This window comes from Biomphalaria glabrata, chromosome 1, assembly GCF_947242115.1.
Source record: "Biomphalaria glabrata chromosome 1, xgBioGlab47.1, whole genome shotgun sequence".
Classification (NCBI taxonomy): Eukaryota; Metazoa; Mollusca; class Gastropoda; family Planorbidae; genus Biomphalaria; species Biomphalaria glabrata.
The window spans coordinates 66,698,714-66,720,872 of NC_074711.1; the positions used below are offsets into that span (position 1 = coordinate 66,698,714).

At 32.5% G+C, this 22,159-nt stretch overlaps 1 protein-coding gene across 1 annotated transcript; it reads right to left on the reverse strand.

Annotated features, from left to right (window-relative positions):
• Positions 1 to 3,840: 3,840 nt before the first annotated feature.
• On the reverse strand, positions 3,841 to 22,105 carry LOC106060574 (VPS10 domain-containing receptor SorCS1-like). The gene is made up of 26 exons (XM_013218505.2): positions 21,604 to 22,105; positions 20,360 to 20,433; positions 19,826 to 19,919; positions 19,385 to 19,540; positions 19,191 to 19,261; positions 19,027 to 19,079; positions 18,601 to 18,734; positions 18,164 to 18,259; positions 17,844 to 18,011; positions 17,601 to 17,735; positions 17,163 to 17,348; positions 15,611 to 15,714; positions 15,399 to 15,506; positions 14,865 to 14,988; positions 14,320 to 14,456; positions 14,077 to 14,187; positions 13,805 to 13,973; positions 13,186 to 13,372; positions 12,690 to 12,835; positions 11,458 to 11,596; positions 11,250 to 11,362; positions 11,027 to 11,140; positions 8,751 to 8,865; positions 8,163 to 8,280; positions 7,663 to 7,811; positions 3,841 to 5,421 (listed from the first exon to the last, which is right to left on the reverse strand). The coding sequence occupies exons 1-26, from the start codon at positions 22,036 to 22,038 to the stop codon at positions 5,363 to 5,365; spliced, it is 3,495 nt and encodes a 1,164-aa protein (XP_013073959.2). The 5' UTR covers positions 22,039 to 22,105; the 3' UTR covers positions 3,841 to 5,362.
• Between the last annotated feature and the right edge of the window lie 54 nt (positions 22,106 to 22,159).

Sequence of the window (22,159 nt, forward strand, 5' to 3'; positions counted from 1 at the left end):
ATGTCAGATGTACTGTCAAAAATAATAAAGAAATATTTGGCTTGTTTTACTTGCTGTATGATTTGTTTTTTTAGCGTGATCCCCCAATATTGAAATAAATTCATTTTGTATTTGTGGAGTCATGTATGAATTCGGTCTGGAACAAAGCTTAATTCGAAGCACATGCTCCCTCAAGAGTGGATCGTACTTTGATAGTAATTTTACTAACTCTCCAGGTTTTCGTCTCTTGTATAATCAAATCTTGGGCCTTGTTGTCAATATTGTTCCCTATTCTCAGGCGAGCTTCAAGTTCCCTCCAAGCAAGCGATGACTGAATGTGAGCTCTGCTGGTCTCATGTTTTTCTATTTTCGGGGATAACCTCCACCACTCATTGAATCTATCTTTGGATTTAAATGAAGATTTGGTACTTGATCTTGTTGAGAAGCGTATACAGGGGTAGCAAAATAAGGATTCTTTTTTTTCGGCGAATAACACATCCACTTTCTAAGAACTTTCTCGCCGTTGACATTTGCTGGAAAAACCAAGCCTTTGAAAGCTTTCTAGCCTTTCCTTTTGCTGATTCTTGATGTCTATACGTCTCTCTGAATTGACTGTCCATACGCTGAACTGTTTCAGATCCTTCAGTGACAAGGTGTATGCGAATATTATCTGTGATCACATCTGGCCAATCTCCAATTTTTCTGAATTGTTTACACTGTCTGATGGTTCAGCTTCTTCAGTATGAATATTTGAGGAGTGTACTAAAGACATGCTTGTGTGCTGTCCTTTAGTCTCTAGAACTTGCGGTATTGAAGTATTTTCTTCTTTTTCATCATTCAGGATGTCGGCCTCATCATTTTTTCTGGATTCAATGATAACCGTCTCATCTTGCTTTGTTGCTTTTAATTGTTCAGTTAATTCATACCCAATAACAGCTCGCCTATAGTCGGTGGACTCTGGCAACGATGTGACTTGAAATTGTCTCGATGCTTCTTTAGACTTAACTTAAGAAATTTAAGAAACGCACCTCAGTGTGGTCAAAGAAACTGCTTTATGCGGATGACATTGTCCTCTGGTCAACCGGGAGGAAAGCCGACCAAATACAGGCGGCATTACAAGCAGACCTCCAAACCATCTTCTCGTATTGTGACAAATGACAGATCCAGATAAACGTTGCCAAAACGACCTGGTCCCTGTTCAGCCTAGGGATCGACATTCTTAAGGCTCCATTCGAGTTCAACTAGGTGGGCTGCGACTCCAACGTGAAAACACGCCAAAATATCTAGGGGTGACCCTGGATAGAAAGTTGTCAATGCTCCAGCACGTCCAGGAAGTTAAAAGAAAAGCCTCGGAGAAGTTAGCGTTACTAAGAAAGCTGGCCAGCACAAAGTACAGCTATACAGTTCAAGTATATGCTAGTAAAACTGCTCTGGAATCACTCGACCGAGTACAATCACAGGCACTAAGGTTCATTTGTGGCACCTTTCGACAAGCTAAACAAACGCTGCTGAAATCTTAACAAACGTGGCCCCTTTAAATCTAAGGAGGAAGAAGACGGTACTTACGGCCTAAGAGCGCTACAAAAGGGGCGACTCTATTCTACTCACCACAATATTAGTGCAACAGTGGAGAGAAAGGAACCGCATAAAAATGCGATCGTTTCTCCACATAGCGGCCAATTTGTCTAAATCAGCTGGGCTCTCCACTGATAGAATTCCTATTAGAAGAATTAGTACGTGCCCTCCGTGGAGGAGATTGTCGGTCCCACAAATAAACATGTCCCTTATAGGACAAGAGGGAGACAAGAAGAGGCGATTAACGCCTGCCATACTCCAAAACTTGGCATCAGCTACACTAAAGTCCTACCCATCAGATGCCATTTTCTGCTATACCGATGGAACGGTAATGACGGACCCCGATAGATCTGGGTATGGGGCCCTTATAGTCTACCCAGACCGGACAGAACCAGAGATGCCGATTTCTCTGGCTGAGCTTAAAAGGGTTGCGAGGCCCCAGCTAGACTAGTCAGCCTTGAGCACTGTTCATAATTTTTTTACGTTACAGTATTACAATTAACTAGTTTAGTTAAAATAAAACTCGTAGAAAACAAAGATTAGCTTATTTAAAAATATTGACATTACAATATAATTATTTCCAAAATTAAACTATAAAGAGTCATAAAGAAATGAATAAACTATTACAATTGTTTAGAGCTAGAGTTTAGAAGTATATTTGTAAACTCAATATCTAGATTAAACCAATGAACTAAACAATGAAGTAAAAAAAGGTTGGCCTATCTTCTTTATATTACAGTGCATTGATCAGTGCAGTAACAACATGTACTGTGTGTCCGAAATAAATCTAGTAAATTAGATTCAAACTGCTCTATAGCTTACATTGTATTGAAGAAATAGTTGGGAAGATGAAACAAAATAGCGACATGACTAGTTTATAAATCGTTAGTTCATGTTTAAAATACATAGTTTAAGTTTGTTCGTGTCCATACAATTAGTCGCTTTTACTGAAACGCTCAGGGAAATAGGAAATTAATACACGCTGGGGGAATTTTGGTGCCCCTCTCCACTTGGTGCCCTGTGCGGCCCGCACCACCCGCACATTGGTAGCTACGCCACTGGTATGAAATTGTGTATCGGAAAATGCCGGGTACATGAAATAAGCTAGTCCTAAAAAAACAACACAGATCTTGGGTAAAATACTCATCAAATAAAGTACTGTAAATGTGTAGTTTCACGCGCTAGTTTCAGGTCTTTTCTTTTTATAGCCTCTATCGGGTTATATCCCAACTACCCGTATTTTTGTGTAGAATTTTTTTCTCTATCAGGTACACTTAAAATTATAGCATAATAATGTCAGTTTATTTTAAAAAGAGAACTGAAAAATACAAAGATATATAGGGAAAAAAGCGACTTCCGGCCCAATACTTTTTAATCAAAGAAACGAAACGGACTAGTCCAACAAACCCTATTGGCAATATTATTGGTTGCCAGAGACGAAAGCACACAGTGACTCCAATAATTCCGATAGCATTATGGAATGTTAGAGATGGTGTACAGGCAATCTACCACGAACAAACAATTCAGTGGAGGGATGGCTCCATGCATTTCAGCTGTCTATTGACGATCATCACCCCAATGTTTACAAGTTAATAATCACTCACTTCCTCAGACCAGAGACGGCAGAGAACAAGATTCTGAGGTACAATGCTGAAAAACGAAATAAAGCTGTAGTAAGCAAGACAAAGTAGGCCTACTACCTCCAACTTAACAGATGTCTTGCAGCTATATTGCCAATATTCGTAAACAAGCCACTGATGGAGTTTCTATGTGACATACCTACAATTTAACTTTGTGAAAGTTTGTGTGAGTGTGTGTGCATAAATCTAACAAGTATCTTTGCCTTTTTCAAAGTACACTTCTGGAATGTAAATAAATGTTATGTTTTGAAATGATTCATTTTAGCTTGTTATAATTTTTGCTTACTGTTTGCATATTTATGTTTTAAGATATGTTTCCTGCAAAATGACTGAAAAATAATGACATTAAAACAAAACAAAAAAAATATTGGCTCTATTAATATTTTACGATATCTAAAATATTTCTTTCAAAATGACTGAAATATATTTTTTCTTTGTCGGGGTACCGGCTAATGGTTATTAAAGACTATTTAATAGACCAGAGAGCCTAAAACTTAGCAATCTTGAAGTCACTGATAAGTGGTTATGTTGAAACAGCGTATCTTGTTGGATTGTATTTATAATTTTCTTTATTGCAATAATACTGAAACAGAAATGAGTTTCCAAGATCAATTAAATAAAAAGACAATGACTACAAAGTCTGCTACAATGTGGGTAACATTTTAATCACATCAGCAATGAAAGACATTCAGCAGTAATGTATTTTTTACGATTTGTAGCACAGACATTATAATAGTCATTAAAGCAAAGACTAAACATGGGGGAAGGAATTGAATGCTAGGAATCATACAATTGGCAACATGAGATTCAATTGGGGTCTAAAAAGATTATTCTGAAAATATGTGCAGGCAATTTCCCCTGAAAGATGTTCACCACAAGACATGAGAGCTTGTACAGATTAAACACAAATTAACACACATATAAAATGCCCACACAATGACTAACAAGTAAATGCTGATAGAAAAAAAAATGTACTATATGTCCTTTTTCTTGTTTACTATAAAATAATACTACAATACAAAAGATGTTTATTTTAATGATGTCTTTAGTCAGGCAAATTATAAGTAATAAACTAATTAGAGAAATGAACTTGTTCCCAATTTGCACGATGCACAAAAATGAGTCGTACATAGTGAACTTATATAAAGTATCCTTTAAAATCAATCATTTTGTAAGTTCTGTGAAAATAAAATTATTTCATCAGTTTAATTTTCCCCATTTGAAACTTTAATACTGGTATATAAATTTGACAGAATATTATTATAAAAAAAGTAAAGCTGAATTAAAATTTTGTGGTACACCCATCTCTTAATATTTAAGTCCCCAAAAAAGTATTTGACTAACTGATGATCCGCTTTGAGCATATAGCTTGTTTTATTTACTGTAAGTGTATCATTTCAGTCTAAAAAGAAAACAATAACATGTAAAGCCTTTAGATCAGAATGAGAGTACAATTTCTTTATGAGCAATACATTATTACTAAACAAGTAAAGCGTGAGGATAAGCTACACAAAGTCAAGCTCCAGAGAAATAAAAGAAAATTTATGAAATAAATGGAGTGTATACATATAGATATTACAGTGTAGGTAAGTTTATTTCATCATTATTTCAAATGCATAAAAAATGTTAAATAACTTTAAACTTGGTCATCCAAATAAGCTCGCTGCTGTATTTGTTAACAGCCAAGCTCATTAAACTGTTGGGACACAAATAAATGCTAGAGAATTTTCTGTGAACAAATGCATCAAAGTTAATTTGACTTTTGGTATGAAGTATGCCTTTCATCAAATCAACATTAGCTTCATACTATCTTGTTTTAGGTGTTTGACACCTTATAATGTAGCCTTATGCTGGTATTTATCATATATTTTAAAAACATTTAATGATATGTTTTGCCTCACCAGACAATGGGACAGGTGAAAAAAAAAGTATAAAATACAAAAGTAAAAAGTTTATATGTGAAGAAGACAATGTTACAATGAATGAAATACTCAAACATGGGAGTATTTAGTTTTTTAATGAGCTCAACAGTTCATATAAAGATAGTAATGCATCAAAAATAATGTATAATTTAATACCATATTAAAAAAACAAAAAAAACAACAACATTATTTTAATGTCTTATGGTTTTCATGGCCCCTTTTTCACAGAAGTTTTTTTTTTTTAATTTAACAATTCACAGAATGGTCAGAGGAATTTCCAGTGACCATTACAAGGTGACTGCCACCTGTAGAATAAAAATGACACATTTTGAGAACTCACGCTAAGCTTGCATTACCGATATATCATTTAAGTTAACAATACACTATTTTTAAATTAAATATTCTTCCCGATACTAAAGCTTGTGTTTATTATTTGTATCTTTCAAATACTAAATAATAAATGATTTATTGGATTTAAGAAACAAAAATCATTCAATAAAAAAACTAATAGGACTAATTGATGATTTCTCGAAAGGTTTAAATAATAGTGAACAAATAGATGCTATCTTACTAGATTTTTCTAAGGCTTTTGACAAAGTTCACCACCATAGTTTGCTTAAAAAATTAAAATATTTCGGCATTAATGGTCCACTGCATCAGTGGATTAAAGACTTTCTGATAGGGAGAGAACAAACTGTAATAATAAATGGCTCTAAATCAACACCGATAACAGTAAACTCAGGTGTACCTCAAGGAACAGTCTTGGGTCCACTACTATTTTTAATTTACATAAATGATTTACCAAATTGCATTACTTCAGGAACAAAAGTCAGATTATTTGCAGACGATTGCATAATATATAGAACAATAAAAACAACACAAGACACAGATATTTTACAAAGAGAATTAGATGAATTACAGAAATGGGAATCAAATTGGAGCATGTCTTTCCACCCAGAAAAATGTCAGTTGTTAAGAGTAACAAAAAAACTAAAACAAATTAATTCCACTTAACTTATTCATGGCAAACCAGTAACACAGACTAAAAATGCAAAATACCTAGGTGTTATAATAAATGAAAAACTGTCATGGAATCCACATATTGATGAAACTACAAAAAAATCAAACAAAGCATTAGGATTTATTAAAAGAAATTTCTATAAATCAAATAAGAACATAAAACTAAAATGTTATTTAACCTTGGTTAGGCCAATAATAGAATATGCAACCTCTGTTTGGGACCCCTCAACTCAAGAAAACATTAAGAAACAAGAACAGACACAAAATAGAGCAGTGCGATTCATAACAAACGAATATTCACATTTGACTAGAGTAACACCTTTAGTAAAATCACTAAATTTAGAAAGCCTTCAGGACAGAAGGCTCAAAAGTAAAGTAGCAATCATACATAAAACACTGAACCATAATCTTCAAATACAAAAACAAAATTTAATAAAATACTCTGAAAGACACAAAGATAAAGGCACATTCCTCATCCCATATGCTAGGACAAATTTGTACAAATACTCCTTCTTCCCTAGTGCTATTAGAGCATGGAATGGGTTGCCTGAGCTAGCCAGGAAAACCAGTGACTTGGCAGAATTTAAGTTATTGGTTAATATGCATGACTAAATGCATGACGCGTAGGACGTAATCATCTTCTTTTTTGAAGTAACGTCTGTATTATATAAGATAAGAAGATAAAAAAATGTTCTATAAATTTATGATTAATTAAAGATCTTAGACCAAATAAAAATTAGGGGCTTTTAGTATAAACTCAAAATGATTTAGATAAGTCAAGTATTTCAATTTTTAAAATAACTATTATCTCACATATCTCATCTTTGATATTTTATCTATACTAAATAATAGGAAAATGATTTCTTTTTCAAATTGTGACCAAAAAAAATATAATAGTTTAGATGCCAAGATACCTTTACTGACCACCATGTTGTTTTTAATGTTTCTTCTTTTTTCAATAACTTTTTTAAAAGAGATGTCTGTTCTTATGCTGTCAACTTATGTCTTTTTAAGTGTATTTACTGAAATGAAGGTCTAAAAAAAATGTTAATAATAAATTGATGAAGTTGTTTTTTCATTTTTTCAATAACTTTTTTTAAGAGAGTTTTTTGTTCTTATGCTATCATTTTAAATGAATTTTAATATTAGATCTAATAGCTGCTAGAAAGAAAGACAAAACAGCAAAAGAAAAATGTTGGCAGGTAATTCAAGGGAGATAGTCTAGTATTAAAGCTTAAAACCAAAATGGCGTATTTCCAATGACAATATATGGTAATAAGAAATAAAACTTAATAATTTATATTTTAAAAACTATTTATCTCCGAGGAAATCAAATTACATATTTGTATTCTGCATTTTTTTCTGCATATTCTTAAAATATAAGAGAAACCTGATTTAGCGTTTCTAGTCATGTAAACTAATACCAAATTTAAAATGTCTACCACAACTGTCTTAAAGAAATGTAAACTACCACTATTGTCTGGCAGAAATGTAACCTACAACTGCATAACAGAAATGTAACCTACCACTACTTTCCAAGAGATGATCATCTCTAGAACTTTCACGGATTCCAAAATCAGCATTTAAATCAAGTGGAGCCTCATCATCATCAAGCATTGCATCAGTATCATCATGATTATTGAGAAGATTGTACTGTCGAAGACTGCTCATTTTCCTGAAATGAAAAATTTAGATATTTAAGATGCCTATTACACACTTAACATGAGACTACTATTCTTGTACAAAATACAAGAGACCACATATGTATCATATGCTCATTAAATATCTTTAAGGTAACTGAAAATAATATTTTTATATTTAACATGATTGGAATGTACCAGTACATGTGACTGCCCACTAAATGCCTAGTAAAATGTAAACATCCACTATATTAAACTGACAGACTGTTTACACTACAACTGGAACAGAAAAAAAAACCATCTGACTTCACAGCTGTGACACCATTCAATACTTGATGTTAAATAAAAAAGAAAATGAGGCAGACAGATATTGAGAGACAACTTACTTTCTACAGTACATAAAGGACACACCAGATACAATGACAGCAAGCACCAGTATTGGGGCAGCAATAAATAAAGCCTTCAGGTTCATGCCACTATTGGGAGATGGGTTGTCTTCATCAGCTTAAAGTAAAAACAAAAACAAAAAAATTAAAATAGAGCAGAAAAAATAACGTAAATACATTTAAATGTTGCTTTATTATTAACATAAAAGTCTGTGAAAAAAAGGTTGCATAGAAAACTAATTCACAACATTGATTTTATTGTTTTCTAAATTATAAGTATAAATTAAGATGCACATTAAATAATGCCTTGAAAAAGCTACTGTGCATGAGTCCTGAGTCAGAAAAGAATTCACTAACTCATTCACATGTGCAGTAAAAAAAATAACTATCAGAGATTTGTAAAACTTGGCTGCTGGTCGTGCGGTTTGCGCGCTGGACTGTCGTTCGGATTTATCGATGGTTGAGAGTTCAAACCCTGCCCGCTCCCATCCCCCGTCGTCCTGCGGGAGGTTTGGACTAGGAAGTAAACTATCTTCAACTTTGAAGGAACATCCGAAACATGTAAAACAAACAAACAAACAAACTTACTTGTGAGTTCAGTGGCAGAAACAATCTGGATAATGTTATCAGTGTCATAAGTTCTCCCTAAAATGTTGACACCCAAAACTCCTTGACTTATCTTATCTAATACAAATGTTTTGATCTGTCAAACAAAAATATGGTCATTGAATATTACACACTCAAACTTATACAAATGTTTTCAAAAAGGTGATGATGGTCTTATGAATGTATATAAATCTGATGACGGTTGAGACAATACATATGGTGTTTGATGTCACAATGTTTACTTGATGTTACAGTGATTACAATTAAATTGTGTTGATCAGACAAAGCATTTCTGATGATCAATTTCATATAGATCTCTTCATTTAAACAATTACTGAACATTCAAATAGTATTGTGATACAAGTGTAAAGTATAAATTCAAAACTGAGATCCTTTAGCAATAAATACAAAGCTTTTATTCTGGAACTAGGAATAAGTTTAATAATATACGCATTCTATAAATGTACAATACAATTCAATTTTAACACATTACTATTATCGTTTGAGCCCCCAAACTACCAATGCATCTCTTTAAATACCTTTTAATGTCTTTGTCTTCCCACCTTTTATTGAAACCATCCAATCTCCTTTCGCATGCGTGGAATTTCCCAACCACTTCTATATTATTTTTAAAGCTTAAGGAAAAACCAGTGAAATAATATTTCTTATAATATGAGCATGAAGGACAATGGTCTTGTAAATCTATAAATGTGCACAAGATAATGTTTTACTAATTGAATTCTCTGTTATTATCTTTAATCATCTTATTAAATACTCAAAATAAAAAATTTGTTATAAAGTACTTTAAAATATTTTTATGGAGAAACTGTAGCAGCATACATTTTTTTTTTCATCAATGACTGACTACACACTAACCTAAGGTAAAACTGCACAACTTTATACCTCAACAAGGTAACAAAGACATTTTGTGTGGAAACACAAACTCAAAATCGGCCCCTGAAGTGGTCCACCCAGGCAGGAAAAAAGGCAGGTTTCAATATGTTTCAGAAGAATATCTGTATTAAATTCTATCAGAAGTGGTCCACCCAGGCAGGTAAAAAGGCAGGTTTCAATATTTTCAGAAAAAATTTCATAATGAAATTCTATCAAATGCAAATGACAGAAAAGAATGGAGAAAGAAGGTTGACAGATCCTATTTAGTGCCCCTAAGGTCCAGCAGACCAAGGGATAGGTGAAAGTGAATGTGAAGTTAGATGTGACTCTGACCTAACTGATGACTTTATAATAAGTATCTAATTGTAAAGGGTCAATCTCTTATTCAAAGCCTCAAGAAAAAAACATTTCTGTAAAAAAAAATAAAAAAAAAATTCCTCTACTTTTCTGTTCAATGCAGACTCCTGTGTATTGTAGTTCACGCGATAATATGAACAAACTACTTATTAATTGTTATTTTAAATTATCATCCAACTTATTTGCATAGTAAATAGATTTTTTCTCTTTAAAAAAAGTTAACATTTTATTTGTAAATGTAGCATTTAGTATGACAGAACTTACATAACTAAGCAATACTATTGTAAAAAAAATATTTTTTTTTGACCAAAAATCTAAAATCATTTGCATAAATGTGTTAAAAGAATGATAATTAGTCATCTCCTTTACTAAAAAACCTCCAGTGTTTGTTACTATTAATAATGAATAGTTGTAAAAATGGTGTATTTTTATGAAAAAACTGCTTGCATAATTGATTTAAAAAATTAGATTTTTCGCTTTCAGAAATAAAACAAAAAAGGAGCCGTTGCATCAGAACTTTGAATGATCTAAAATATCATGATGTCCGATTTTCATTTTCTCTTCTAGTTTCTGAGATCTAAACAGGACGGACGGACAGGCCACACAAAACTAATAGCGTCTTTTTCCCTTTTGGGGGCCGCTAAAAATGCAAACAACATACAGATATTGAGTCATAGGATTTGCCATTGAATCAATTAGGTCAGTATGATTACTTCTTAGTAAGAAAAATGGTATTGTTCAACACAAAGTATCCATGTTTTCAATGAAGTTAAGACAACAAAGATAGAGAAAGGCTTTTCTGCAGGGCTATTTTGTTGACTAACCAGAAAATGTTGACATTCATAAAGAGCAAGATTGATTGACTGATTTCAAAGAGTCAAAATCAGCATAGATTCAAGATCAGCAATAATTTTTTTCCCAGCTAATTGAAATGGCATTTTAAAACAAAATCATTTTTTTTTCATCTTTAGTGTCATGTACCATCATTCCAAAGGTTGAATTGTTACCTGTGTCATATTGAATTCACTGTCTTCGTTTGACTGGAAAATGTACAGGTGAACTAGAACTGGATCCACACTAACCAGAACAGCTTCCAACCGGTTCATATTTACTCCAACATCCTTCATAACAAAATGAGTGATAATGTAAAATACTCTTGACAGAGTAGACTTAGTAGTGATTTAATAAAATAAACATGAATAGGTAAGATAATTAAGTTACCAGGCTTACCTCAGCCAATTGTTGCCTAATTCTTTGAGTAAACAACTGGCCTATTAATGGTTGACTCAAATTATACATAGACACATTCTCACTGAACTTCAGAATTAGAATTTTAGCCTTATCTGTGGATTTTATGAAAAATGTGAAATTGCTTACAATAATCCAATTAAATCTCAACATGAAATAAACTTGAATATCATAATGAGATAGAACTTACCAAAGATTTGTATCACTACCTCCTTGTAAAGTGATGAAATGGCATTTACAGCTTCCAATGTAAGTTTGTAGAGTCCAGATGTATTGTATGCATGAGATAATGTACTGTTCCATGTCAAGGTTGGTAAACTGTTAATGGGCTGTTGGATGTTTCAGGTGAATAGAAATGAAGTAGTTATGACTATAATGTACATTTTACAAGCAAATGTTTTTAAAAAATGTCATCAACTTAACCTCTAGATTATATGAATGCTTCTTACAATTATTTAAATAATTGAGTAATGTCTTTTGTTGGAATGACAATTTGATACTTGCAGCTTAATGGACAAGTGGAAAAAGGAGAAAAAAGAATAATGTGTAATGCATCACTCTAGTATTAAAATAATTGGGCCTCTTGATTTCAAGTTGGGAGCTGGTACTGAACCAGGCCTTACACTCTATTCATGATTTACTCTACACAGCAACCAATAAACCTCTGCATGAAAGCATGTTCCAACAGATCACAAATCCTCTTAAGGAGCATCCCTCCCCCAGGTAATCTGTATTGCTGAAAAGAGAAACATGCTCTTCTAAATATGACTCATTGACAGAAAAAGTGGAACTGCTAAAGAGCAATCCTCAGAATGAAGTTGTTTGGCTGCCCAATGAAAAAAAAAAGAGATTATCTTTTTAAGACGTTTGACACCCTCCCCCAAAAACTAATAAAAAAAAATATTCATTCTGATAGAGTAAGGATAACATAAAGTATCCTCCACAGAGTCGAGAGGCTGAAGAAACTATCAACATCACTATGGTGTCACAGAAGGGAAAAAGAGAGGAATGTTCCACTGTTGGAAGATTCTGAGACATAAGACATTCTATAAAGATACTACAAGATCATCAGATTTCTTGGGACATGAACTAATTACTCTAAGAGAGAGCAGAACAGTCAAGCACTTTGCTAAATCCAGATCCACCTTGTGTTTATGTTATGTTCAACAGTATTAAATCTTTGATGGAGTTTAGTTGTTGAATTTTCTGTTTGAGTAAGGTCGTTAATATGTATTGACTACATTAATATCGTGTTAAGTTTTCTTATTAAAATTTTTACTTTATGTTTCATTCTAGTACAATAAAGTGTAATATCAGTTTATTTTTTACTTGAGTTAGTCTTGTAAGTTTCAATATATAACAATTATCCAGTTTGTAGTCAAATACTCAAAATTGATGCACAAACAAACAAAATTGATGTACCTCATCACCAAATCTCCAAATATAATGCATGTGGTCACTGTTAGAATCTACCAGTCGGGCATGTGAAGCCACAACTATGCTAAATGTCACCTGCATTTTGACCACACATGCCCAAGGTGCAACAATGTAAGCATTGGCTATTGGCTCTAAAAATAAAATAATGCAAAAAATAAAATATTTGAGTAATAGCAAGAGAAGAGCAAATAATAGATGCCACAATAGTAGCATAAGTCCTTAACTTACTTTTAGTTCACATAAAAAAAAACACACTTTTTGTTGCAATTACTTTTCAATGGCATATTCTTTTACAACACAATCTATTATTTGAAATTAATGTCAGTAAAAGTACATTTCATGCTATTCAGGTGTACACATTGCATTTGTATTTTATTTCTCTAAACTATTATCAAATAAGCCTACATCAATAAATGGGACAAAAGTTAATTGTGGACAAAATCTTTTTACAGCCAGTCATTCAACATATCTGTGGTCCTACCTTGTACATGTACATGAGCCACTGCTGTTGTATTGCCTTTCACATTCACAGCTGTCACAGATACCATGTAGTGGCCAGACTTGTGGAAAATATGTTTTTTCATAGATGCATTATTGAATCCTATGTCCTCTTTAGAGGGACTAGAGTCATTGAAGTTCCAAGTGTAGTTTGTTTCACGAGTAGAACCCTAAGACAAGAAACGCATCTATTTAGAAAAATGGCTCGTAGAAAAAAAAAGCTGCCAAATTTAATGTCAGTAAACTTAAATGATTAATATTTTGGAAAATTGCAACACATTTCCAGAATGTAATTTTCTTTCTTTTCTGCATGCATTAAACTAATGACAGGGCAATCAAATAGCAATACCAGAAGGTCACTTCTTCATCAAACACTTCCTTTTAAGATAAATAAGAATCAGATATTTGTACATGATGTCAGAATTATGGCTGACATTTGTTCCTAATCACAGACTATAGCTATACACTGTAGATTCAGAAATATGGCTCAGGGCTATATGAGTGAAATCATAGAAAGTTGATAAATTGGCTAATGAATTTTCTAAAATTTAATGCATGGTTGGATTTAAAAAAAAAATTAGATAAAGTAAACCATGATTTACTCCTGCTTGCTCCAGATGAAATGTAACTTCCATCCCAGCTTGGACATTCACTGCTTCTGAAATGATGGACAATCTTAAAGGAGCAATGACTGGGCATGGCTTCACTTTTCTTTCATATTTTGAACTGATGCCACTTTCAACACAACTGTCTGTGGGTATTTTTCTGTAACTAAAGCCATACAGTTCAAACATTAATGTTTTGTCAGTTGGTAAATTAGAAAAAAGCTCAAAACTATTCATTTGAATACACAAAAAAAAAAATAACGAATTACCCATTGGTTTCATGATAAGTGTCATTGACCTCACATTCACTTGGCAAATAATAATCATTCCACCATTTAGACTTATTGCAGGTATCACCAACTTTTTCAAAGCCAAAGTCACTAATTATAAAATAAAAGTCTTATTAAAGAAATGTATGCACTATCTTTAGTAATACACAACTAATTTGTAAACAAAAAACAGATATGTGTTCATTTCCAATCATAATAAAAATAACAAGTTAAAATCTTTACCATTCATAGTCTTCCTGTGTGCACACACAACTTTTGTTTTCTTTGGTGGTGCCTGAAGTGCCTCCACTATAGCACAGAGCAGAAGAGTTCCGTCTTCTATAATGAACAACACTACCCAATAAACAGCTGGTGTTCACCTGGAAAAGTTCATTACTGTTGATGGTCTATTTTGTTGATGATTATATATGTTAATGGTGCATGCGAGTTCATAGAAGACACAACAACAGAATGAATAAAGAATGTACTTGATAACGCAGGCTGATAACTTCAACAATTTAATGAACAATAAAAATGGCACAGTCCTCTGTCGTCGCTAGCCTAGCGTCGTCCTCTAAGGCGTATTGTCAGTTACTCCTTTTTTGTTCGTCATCCTACCTTTTTTAATTAATCGTCATATCACTTAGGAAAAACCCAATTAACCTCAACTTCTAAGCATCTTGTGTCATTACATTACAAATTTATCACTCTGTTATATTGTAATAAAAAAATTCAAAATATGTTGCTTTCTTTTTTCAATAATATTAGAGACAGTAAAGGAAACGTACTGAATTATAATCCTTTGGAATCCAATCAATATAATCTTTGTCTTCACATTTTTTAGGCAGCAACTGTGAGAAATTTAACTTGATTAATGTCCATGGTTTCTCTTTCATTTCATGTCCAAATACACTGAAATTCACAGTAAAAAAAAATTATATGTACCAGCTTACAGCATGTTTCTTCACCTCGGAAGAGTTGGTTTAAATTTTTTTTCATGCAAAAAAAAAATAAAATTATTAGGAGTGACCGTGTGATTGATAGCTTTATTGATTTTAGTTCCTACACTAATTATGTTCTAGGTAACTCATTGGTGTATTCAGGTATGTAGTACAAGATTGTGTTTTTATCTTTGCATATTTCTGAGGGTTTCTATTTATGTTTTTATTTTATTTTTAAGATATAGTTTAGTGTTCTAATTCTTCTTTAATTTTTCATAAAATTATTTGTTCCCAGTCTGAAGCTTCTATTAAAAGATTATGTGACAATAAACATATCTCAGGTACTACACACCAATACATCACACACTGCACTAAGTTTACCTCTCAACCATGGTGGTGATACCTGGTTCTGTCAAGACTCCTTTCACAATCAAATTTTCTTTATCAAATTGTTCACTCTGCCAGGTGTAGCCTTGGTCAAGAGAATAACTACAGACAAAAGGTTGCATGTAAAGAAACAAGTGGGCACTAGCAGATAACTCCATCAAACAAAGAGATTACTTAAAAGAATAGAACTTGATAAAAACACTTACTATACTGTTGTACTATTAGATCCAGAGAGAAGACCATCAGAAATAGCAGTCAGAATGCCTCCTTGATCCATTAAGTTGAAGCGGAAAATACCATTAAGAGGTTTCTGTAAATGAAATTGTTGCATTATCAAAATGATAAATACATTATCAAGTTAGTATTCTCCTGAGTATGATATAAAATTACTCCTTGATCCATTAAGTTGAAGCGGAAAATACCATTAAGAGGTTTCTGTAAATGAAATTGTTGCATTATCAAAATGATAAATACATTATCAAGTTAGTATTCTCATGAGTATGATATAAAATTACTATTATTTGATGGTATTTCATGACCAAACATTTCCCTTCAATTAAAACAATAACATTTTTTTTCTCTGTTTCCTTTTTCATCTCATCTCTGTCTGTAATCCCATCAGAAGCATAGGTCACCAACCAGCTTCCTCCAGGGGTCTCTCTAATTTTTCCCATATCTTGCCATAAACTTCAGATTGCTGCACCATGCATTCCTGAGCCATCCCCTCTTCCTCTTTCCTTGTGGGGTTCCTGGTGTAGGCTTGCCTTGTAATGTTGAATGCATGCTTGTGAAGGGTGAGGCCTATCTATCTCCAGTGTCTCTGAAAGATATCTACTTCAATAGGCTGCTTGTTAGTTCTTTGCCAGTTCATCTGATATCTTGTCTGGCCAGCAGATCATAAGAATCTTCCTGAGGCAGGTATTGATAACCAGATCTCTGCATCATTAAGTAGTATTGGCTGAAAAGCTTGAGAGTGTTTATTTTGTGAGTTTATAAATATAATAAAAAAAAAAATATGGCCTCCAGTTGTAAAGCGACTATGGATCATCTCATAGAAATAAGATGAAAGTCTGGGCATTAGCTGTAGTCAAAACAATGTAACCTACATAGTAGTTCCCTCATACCACGCAGATGAGGTGTGTGAAATAATGGTAAGTGCCTATACAGTTTGGGAACAGTGGCATCACAAGTTCTGCTATATATGTAGCGTTGTGTGCTGCAACTCCTAATTTTTGTTCAGGTTTGACTCCCAAAATCTTTCCCAAAGCAGTAAAGGCTTGGATTCAGAGGTTTACTTCTCCTAGATGGTAGCCAGCCAAGGATAACAAGTACCTCTTGCCCAAAGCATACTGGTTTAGGCACCAGTAGCTCACCTTTGCCCCTGTTAGTTATAACCATTCCACCGGACCCAATATCAGAGCCATGAAGGTCAGGATTTGGACTAGTTGTTAGAGACTATTTGAGATTGGAAGCATTTTATAGGTAGTTGAGTGCTTATATCCATTACTACTTAAGGCAATAACAATCTTAGGGAACAATAAATAAATAAATATGTATCTATATCAATAGATAAAGCAAAAACTCACTCAGAAGTGAGAGAGAGAGAGAGAGAGAGAGAAATAGAGGGGGGAAAATACAAAGACAGATATTACCTTGTTAGCATGCCATTAGTGGCATAATGAGAAAAAAGCAAATTAAAAACAGTTTGTTTTACATGTTTTAAAAAGTGCTTTTCTTCCAGTATTACATTTAACAAACCTTATCTATAGTAGCTTGAATCCAATTGGCTCCCCCATTGGTAGAAGTGAATACAGAGGGAAGTTCTAGTGATGAGTTGCCAGTAAAACCATGAGCAATTATAACTCCTACAGCATTACTCTCAGAATAAATGGAGTTTAAGAAGCCTGCCTGCATGAACTGAAGCTGCAGACCACATTCTTCAGCCTGTGATATTCAAGGTAGAACTTCTTTTTATCAATATATTAAAATGCTTACATGAAGTAGTAGAAGAATAAAAAATGCTTTTGAAATACAAGAATTATCTTTCTTGCTATTATAAAGAAGACTTTTTCCATATCTTGTATGTAGCTCAAGTCTATATTATTTCAAGATTTATTTGCATTTGCATTTCAATGTAACTAAAATATTTGTTAAATGTTTCATGTTTTTGTATAAAAAAAAAATTTACACACTCACATTTTTGCAAGTTTGGTTGACTACTAGTGGAGCCCAGTTGCCCCCTTTATCATAAGAAATGTATGTTTTAGATTTCATGCCAGATTTTGTTGAGATTTGTTTATTCACTAAGAAAGTCCACTTCATTCCTTCAACCTAATAAACACAGAATTGAATCTTCTAGATGAAGAAATTTATGGATTAAAAAAAAAAACAACATTGAAGAAAAAATGTTTCAATACAAGGTTAATAAAAATTATTCACCTCATAGAAATCAACTTCAAACCAATTCAGTCGAATGGTATGAGAAACATTCTCCAAACTGAGCGTGAAATACTGGCCAGTAACATCAGAGAGATACAGATTTACAAAGTCACCATGGTTCACTGCCAAAAACACTTGCCCAGCATCTAAGTTTAACAAAATAAAGTCCTGAAAAGAAAATTATTCCAAATTTGTATACAAAATTTACTTTTCTTTGTTGTCTTAAAAAAACAACAAGTTACTTCTAATTAAATCATTAAATCTATTAACTAAAAAAAAAGATACAAAAGTTCTTACAAGTCTGAACTATTTCCACTTACATTAGTTTTTACATCTCCAGGGAAGTAAGCACGTTTGAATTTTTGTCGCTGATAGGAAACAGCTAAATAATTCTCTGAACCATTCCAGTTGCTTTTCTAGAAATTAAAAATCAAATAATAACACATAGATTTAGACAGTATTTCATTACTATGCATTAATCATCTAATCTTCCTCTTCTTGTAGCCAGCTTTATTTTGCTGCTGAGCTGTGAGCTAATTAACTAATTAAAAAAATTGTTTTAACTGAGGAGAAAATATTTTGTAAGAGAAATTCCAGTAAAATAAATGAATAAAAGGATTAGATACATATTTAATTGTAGTTGAAAGAGCAATGTGTTATAGTAAATATAAAATGTATCCTATATTTGAAAATGATATGCAGAGTCAACGTGAAGAGCTGAAGTAATATTTCTAAGTAAAAATGGTCAAATGGTTACCTGAACAAAGATGAACTCTCTTTGGACAGTCAAACTACCAGTTATGAAAGGACCAACTTCACTTAACTCAGCATAGACCTCACTGCTACTACAGCTGGGTACAACACAGGATTTGTACAAAGACTGAGCTGGCACTAATAAAAGAAGCAAGCACGTAATATGAACTCAATAATATAAAACATTCATTAATTTTTTTCCCCAGCTTTCTGCTGTCAACAATATGAAAAATCTTTAAGCGCAATCATTTACAATTTCAGCTGAAAATTTGTAAGCTGTGAATTCTAAGGTAAAGTACTGGTATTTTGTTCTGGTAAATTTTTTTAAGTAGCAGTAAATATGAAAGAAATTTATCATTTTAAGAATTCCCAAATATTTAAAAGTGCAGTCTAATTTATAGTAAAATTTTAGAATTAATAAATTTCTTACTTCCTCCTTTGATTTCCATATGCACTATATCTGCAATTTTATCAGTTTCAGCCCTGTGATAAAATAGTTTAAAATTAAATACAAACATTGCAATGTTTATAATATAATTATAGCCTAATTTTTTAACTAACTTTCGTAAGTTGATATGTGAATAATACACTCACCAAAAGAAATTAGGCATGACATCCTCAGCTAACAAGGTCACATTAACACCAAAGTTGATGGACACATACAACTGTAAAAATAATCATTAAAATATAGCTAAGAAGAAACAAAAAAAAACTATTTAGTAAGGGGAAATAGCCTGAAGAAATGTGGTTGATTTTGTTAAAAGTTGTTCATGAAATTCCATGTTTACCTTTCTTTGAGTCAGGCTGTAGAGTAAGAACTTTGAGGGGTCCACAGGGTGTGGCACTATAATGTCTGGCTCCACATCAACTGTGTATGACTTGTTAGTATTGAGCTCATCATCTGTGGTGTAGATCTTTTTAGCCATCACATCTGTGAAGATGAGCTGCAACATATCCAACAGAAGATTTGAATTTATCCAGAAAATGGAACACCAGAAGACAAAAGACAGTTTTAATCTAAAAAATTTTCAACATTAAAATATGCTTTTAATGTACTATAATCAATCACAAAATTCCCAGAGACCCAGAGACGCATTACAAGTTAAATTGATAATTTTTAAAACTAGTGAAAAGCACATTATCCTACCAAAATATTGTAACAAAAATTCATTATAAAATGAAAAAGATATGAAAGACAGTAGCGTTTACTTTAGCTTTAACTTGATTACCTTTGAGGAATCAGTTGGAAATGGATACATATAAGAAATACGTGTATCTGGTCCAAAACTCATAACTTTAAAGGATGAGCCATAATCATCAGATCTGAAAGAACAAAATTATTAGCATGATGCAGAGTGTTGAACGAATATAATAATGTTCACAAAAGAGTCACAAATGAAAAGAGACTTATTCAGATTAATTTTCCTAGCATGTTGATAAGCAAAAAAAATAAAATAATTCAAGAAATACAAAACACAAGAAGCATAATTTAACAAACAACTTGGTTCTATAATCTTATCTCAAAACCAGTGGCATAGCTAGGTTAGGGGGAGGAGGGGGGAGAATGTATAAATCCCCCTGAACCCCCACTCGAGGGCGGCCTTAAAATGAGTGTTTTTTACATAAAAACATTAGATATTATGCAAAATGCAGGGGCCCCCAAAGCGGTCAAGCCCCCTGGGCCCACAAATGATGGAAAATTCCTAGCTATGCCCCTGCTCAAAACCCTCTAAAAACTTAAAAGTAGTTAAAAGTTTTGTTACCTCCAGAGCTGACTGTGCTCCACAAGAGAGATTCTATTTTTATAGTCAATTTTACATGTAAGCACAAAGATACGCTGTTAGAAGACATACATAAACAATATTAAAGTATAAGAATAAAAAACAACAACTTAATATTTTTTTTAAAATGCACTATGGTTAAAAAAATAACAAATGCATTATAATTATTTTAAAAGTAATTACAACTTCTCTCTCAAACCTCTGTAACAATTTAAAAGAGCATGAAAAAACGTTAGTTTGTGAATAGACAAAATATGTGTAAACATAACACAAGGTATAAGTTTTTGACAACTATCCACTTTCTATAACACCTTTCTTTTTAAAAAATATCTGCTTAGTACAATCATTATTATCATGACATCTAGTTGACCCCTAGCTAACTAAGAGGAAGGAGAAACATGTTATTGTTTTTTTTAGGGAGATATACATTTAAAAAAAAAATTATAGGCAAAACATGGTGAACAAACACAAAGTATTGATAGTCTTAATATAAAATGCTTAGAAATAGAAACTTTTCTCTCACATAAAAGCTGGTGATAGGAGGATAATGAAATTCATGATAAGGAAACAGTAGAATATAGAGACAATGCCCTGGTGGGATTGAGGATTCAACACTATGGGAAGAAATGATCTTCTGGATTAGCTGATGGGAAATGAAGAATTAAGTGAATTTAATGTATAATGTGTTTCTGTTCTATGTTATTCATACTATGTAGGTATTAAATCTAAATAAATGTGATTTTGAAAAAAACAACAACTTGTTACTATTAATTTTTTTTAAAAACTCTGATTGCAAACTAATTAATGCTAAATTAACTAAATATTGTAATGAGAAAACATATGTACATGTGTATTTTATAATCAGAATTTTATTTTCATAAAATATAATTATTTAGAACATAAAAAATTTCTACAAATTTTCTGGGTAGGCGTATAAAAAAAATATGGAAAAAAAAAACAAAAAAAAAAAATGAAACTCTAAATACATTTTGATGGGGTTTTTACTAAATAAAGTCACTTAATTTTTCATTTTGTTTGATGATGAGCTCTTAAGGGAAATTTCAACCCATCGCAGGCCATTTTCTATCTCATGTGTAGCATGACTAGTAGGATTTTATTTAGCTATAGGGGCCTATCAAATAGATTCTTAGTAATTCTACATCTAGTAAGTCTAAATCTATATTTATTAATATATAATCATCTTCTATGCTTCATTTATAAAATACCTCACTGGTGCCTTTCCCAACCCAGTGAATGAAAGCTTGTGTTGATTTTTCTGTACCATTCAAAACAACTCTTTCTTTAATTATTTCAGCGTGAGATAGAGTAGGATTTCTCTTAGAACGATGATACCAATCAGGCGCAGTCTGAGTCATGGAATTAACATTACTTTTCAGGTTATTACTAGATCTAAATCTATCTCCTGCTCCTACTACTACTCCTAGACTTTCACTTTGAAGATCTTGATCTATTTTTTTTCCATTTAAAAATGAGTCATATGTCACGTCTAGACCAACTGAATACAACTTTGGACGTTGAGAATGTTTATTTTTAATTGAAAATATAGCACTGTCTACAGAAACGATAAGCATCGTTATGCAACAAAAAGCCAGGACAAACATATTGTAAATTATGTTTGATTGTTTATTGTAGACTGCCATGTTGTTTTGATACAACGGTCCTTTCTCTTAGTGTCACTGATTGGTCACTTGTTTACACTTTATAATTATAAACACTTCTTTTACCTGCGTACTTTTTATCGATTGCGAACAATTTTTTGAG